At 41.7% G+C, this 4877-nt stretch overlaps 1 protein-coding gene across 1 annotated transcript; it reads left to right on the top strand.

Moving 5' to 3' along the window:
• The first annotated feature begins 615 nt into the window (after window positions 1-615).
• LOC115417464 (angiopoietin-related protein 4-like) lies at window positions 616-4045 on the top strand. Its single transcript, XM_030131403.1, has 7 exons — window positions 616-1131; window positions 1342-1452; window positions 1590-1665; window positions 2120-2233; window positions 2961-3056; window positions 3148-3420; window positions 3575-4045. The coding sequence occupies exons 1-7, from the start codon at window positions 658-660 to the stop codon at window positions 3748-3750; spliced, it is 1320 nt and encodes a 439-aa protein (XP_029987263.1). The 5' UTR covers window positions 616-657; the 3' UTR covers window positions 3751-4045.
• The last annotated feature ends 832 nt before the right edge of the window (window positions 4046-4877 follow it).

Here is a 4877-nt window from a genome sequence, read left to right as displayed (position 1 = left end):
TTATTTATGAAAATTTGAAGAATGAACAACTATGTATGTACATCTTCTATATTATACTATTCATTTTTATCCATCAAGCTTGAAACTGATAAGAAATAATGACTGTACATTGACTGTGGTAGTTGTCAGTACTGATATCAAAAGGTTTATCATGATGACATCAGAGCTCAGAGTAGTTTCTTTTTTAACTTGTTTATTCTTGTCATGTTCTACTTGTTAAAACACAAACAGAACTGTAGTGAAACGTATTTTTCATCATAGTGTGCTATAAATCACTAGTTTGGGGAATATTTTCTGTTTGTAACTACAGCTTAAAGGGTCATTAAAAAAAACTAAAATGTGGAAAAAAAGTAGTTGATTGACGTTCAACTCTCTGAAAATAAAGGCGAATTAGTCTCGGATTCCTGCGGTAGAGACTATCTGACAGAAACTTTAAGCTCTCATTGCATCATGATACGCTCCGTGGAGGCGGCCACCCCACTGAGGAAGCCTCCCAGACCGTCCACGCCCACTCCCCCCTCCACTGTCCCCACACATCCCCCCTCCACACTCCAGCAGCCAATCAGAGCAGACCTCAGCTGCAGCTCTGAGCTATAAAAACCTCTGAGGGCTTTTCAGCTGCAGACATCAGACTTAGACAACACAACCGACTCAAAGATGAAGATGACACAGCTCCTCGTCCTCTTTTTGGTCGTTTCGGTGCAGGTGGCCGCCGGTTTCCCCACGGGCGGCAGGGAAAGCAAACACGCCTCCTGGGACGACGTCAACGTGGTGGCCCATGGGCTCCTGCAGCTCGGCCAGGGCCTGAAGGAGCACGTGGACAAGAGCAAAGCCCAGATGAGGGACGTCAGCGCCAAAATGAAAGAGCTCAACAGCACGGTGAGCGGGCTGGAGAAGAAACAGACGGAGCAAGACGAAGCTCTGAAGACTGAGGTGAAGGAGGCGGAGGAGAGGGAGCGTATGGTGGCACAGCTGGCCGAAGAGATGAGGCTGAAGGTGGAGGAGATGAAGAAGCAGGACCAGGACGTCCACACGAGGATGGACAGGCTGGAGGAGAAGGTGGACGAGGTGCTCAGCAAGCCCACGTTGGACAGCAACTACAGCGACGACGCGGGAGTCCCGTTCATCCAGGTGAGAAGATAATAACACAGTAAAAGCTGGTTTAGAGATTCGCACAATGTAACCGCTGCAGAAAAATGACCCAAAATCAACTTCATCCATCCAGAAGTTGACAAGTTTCACAGAACCTGCAGATGTTTTCTATCCACGTGCATGTTGAGGTGCATCTAAAGCGGGCTGACGCCGAAGCTCATGAGGTTTGTGTCTGTGTTGTCTCTGCAGAGGCTGATGGCGGTTCAGAACCGACGCATCGACCAGCTGGTGGAGAAGATCAAGCAGCAGCAGGACAAACTGGAGAAGCAGAGCGTGCACCTGCAAGCGCTACAGAGTAAAGTGAGTTAACACCACATCCCTGCATAAAGAAAAAAACACGCAAAAAAAAAAAAAAAAAAGTTAAGATTGGAGCTACAGGATGGTTGCTGCTGCAGAGTCGTTTACTGTTGACTGACTGACATGTTTGTTTCCTTCAGGTTGCACAAAAGAGACTGAAGTCACACAGGAGGAGACACGACGAGGAGGCGTTGAGAGTAGACGCAGAACAGTCAGGTAAGAACGAAAAAACCTTTACATCTTAATTCTCAATCTGTACACTTTGTATTGACACGTATCTATGTTAAGACGCAAACATCAACGCTGCAACCCATTGAGACATGAATAATAAAATATATTTTAGTCACATCGATCATAAATTTAGGGCATTTACTTCAGTCAGCTGTCAGCCTATCTACTGTATGTGCGTCACAAATACAAGAACAAAGAAGTTCACCTTTGCACCTGAATTTATAGCAACTGAATCGTTGGCAGAGCAGCTCTCACACAGTCCGAAGGTCAGAAAAAACCAGGACAGCCATTAAAAACTCTACAGTATAAGTCTTAATACACGTGTCAAATACATGATCTAACATCAGGAGGTGATTTTAAAGCTGTACATGACACTAATGTGCCTGAAAAGATGCATACATTTGACTGACTGGCCTGTTTTTTTTTTGTTTTTTTTTAGGTTTTGCCAAAGACTGTCATGATTTGTTTGTGAAAGGGCAGCGAACCAGCGGCGTTTACACAATCCAACCTGAGAACTCCAAACCCTTCAGCGTCCTCTGTGAAATGACCTCAGGTGAGTCAGACATGATGTGAAAAACTACAGAATCACATGAAGGCTGCATTAAAACTACTCCAATTAACCCATAAAGACCCAGTGCTACTTTTATGCATTTTTCTCTCTATTTAACTTTATTTAAGTGATTTAATGCCACTTATAATATTATCCTCTGTGTTTTTTCCATGAAAATCCAGTATTTTCCTATATTACATTTGCTGATAATGAGGATGTTCATAAAAGCTCAGATTAAAGTTGAGGGATATTATATCAAAAACAGAGAAAACTGAAGAAAAAATGACTTTTTCAGCAAAGATATCAACAACTAAATATAAAAACAAGTGTGTCCATCCACTGTCATTGATCCAACTCCATGGGTTTTACTCGTGAATCAATGTTGTAGAAGATGACGGTGTTTCCACGTTCACTACGTAGCCTCTGAATGTCCAAATGGGTCATATCTGATGACCATGAAAAGATGACAAACTGCATTTTACATCAATTATTTTAACATATTAATGGGTTTAATGGATCAGAAGTTATTAAACATTTTACATCAGTAGATGATTTTGGTTGCCAGTGGCTGTTTGGGTTTTTATGGGTTAGGTCTTACTGTTAGGAAAGAGTGAACTGATTCTAAAATACTTCAGTTTAGCTTAAAAATCAGTAATAAGGAAGGAAAAAGATTACAGATGAGTGAGGATTCATATGATGCTCATAAAATGCCATTATGTTTTTCCCACAGAAGGTGGATGGACAGTCATCCAGAAACGTCATGATGGATCTCAGAGCTTCAACCAGCTGTGGGACGGATACAAGAGAGGCTTTGGCCGTTTGACAGGTGAGGACCAAAACATCACATGACTAAACTACACCATCAACACTCTGCCACCAGAATTCCAGAGTTAACTCAAACTCTTCTCGACCTGCAGGTGACTTTTGGCTCGGCCTGGACAACATCCACTCCGTGTCCAGACAAGGCCAGTACGTGCTTCAGGTGGAGCTCTCTGATTGGTCGACGCAGGAGCAGGTGTTTCGTTACCAGTTCCAGGTGGACGGAGAAGAGCAGCAGTACGCCCTCCACCTTCAGCCCCAGGATTCATCTGAGGGTCTCGTGACGACTGGAGCGTCCGGTCTGCCTTTCTCCACCGCCGACAGAGACAACGACCTCGATAAAGACGTCAACTGTGCTGAGATGTTTTCAGGTACGTCACTGAGCCCCCAATAAAACAGCCGCTGCACCTGAATGCCACAAAAAAAACCTGCGCAGATTTAAGCCTCTGTGACCTTCTCTCCAGGTTTAAGAAAGAATCCAGTCAAATCCACTACAGTTTTACTAATGATGCTCTGTCTTTGCAGGAGGTTGGTGGTTCAGCGGCTGTGGCAACTCAAACCTCAACGGTAAATATCCCAGAATGCAGAGCGTCACACACCAGCCCACAAGACAGAGCATGTTCTGGACGACGACAAACGGACACAATACTGCTCTGAAGACGACTCTGCTGAAGATTAAACCGGTTACAATAAAACCATGAACTCATCAGTCTGTGAATCAACACCAGACTGAAATCCCACACGAATATTATTGATCTGTGCTGATCAATAATCAATCTGAGCAGATACTTCAATGTTTTGTTTTGTCATATTGACAGTTGAACATTGTTCCCTTTATAAGGGTTTTAAGGATAATATTATTTTGTAATATTTACTGTATTTTAATAACTGCTTTTGTAATAATGTACAGTTTCTTACTTGCAACATTTGTAAACTTCAAATATAAATTTTTTTTATTACATTAAGTGGATTAAAATAAAATTTTTGTAACAAATCCTCACTCTTTGTTTGTGCTTCTGTCTGCCAAGTGCGAAAAGCATGAAAGAAAACACTTTTTATTAAGTGACTCTTATACTGTTTTATTGCTTGTTTTTACTCTCCTGTTTACTGTACGGTGTCCTTGAGTGCTGAGAAAGGCACCTATAAATAAAATTTATTATTATTATTATTATTATTAATGGACCGAACAGAGAATCTAAATCTGATTCACATAAATGTAGCTTTGGTGTTGAATTTGTGAATATTTGATATGTTTATTATGGTAATATAATCAACGTAGACTGAATGTTTTTCTCACTGGCCTCTCATTCTCCTGCCAAGTGTTGATCCAGTTTGGTTTGGTGTTGCTGCCCCCTGCTGGGAAGGTTTAATAAAGACAGAGGATGCATTCGTTGACAAAACTATGGGGTTGGAAAGATGAGCAATTTTACTTTATTTATGTGATAAACAGTTCAGCTACATCGTTTCAAGTGCTGAGAATTTTGTTGTTGATATTTTTATTTGTGTTGCATTTCTGATTTATTTTAACAATGACCACACAGATATCATCCATCCATCCATCTCCTGAACCACTTTAGTTCTCTGAATGGTCTCGGGGGTCCTGGAGCCCATCCTGGGTACCACTGTGTGAAGGCGATTTACACCCTGAATGTGTCGCCTCTTTGTCATATACAGATAAACAACCACTCACACCCACACTTACGAGTGATTTTGATCGACCAGTTTTCTGTTTTTCTTGCATTTTCTCAACACAAAATTGTCATTGAATTCATTTTTCATGTCATTTTCTTCAGTTGTGATTTCAAAGAAAAAACTGATCAAACTTGAA

Source organism: Sphaeramia orbicularis, chromosome 4, assembly GCF_902148855.1.
Source record: "Sphaeramia orbicularis chromosome 4, fSphaOr1.1, whole genome shotgun sequence".
NCBI classification, from domain to species: domain Eukaryota; kingdom Metazoa; phylum Chordata; class Actinopteri; order Kurtiformes; family Apogonidae; genus Sphaeramia; species Sphaeramia orbicularis.
The sequence above is the reverse complement of the archived record's forward strand: the minus strand, read 5'-3'. Positions and strand labels throughout refer to the sequence as shown.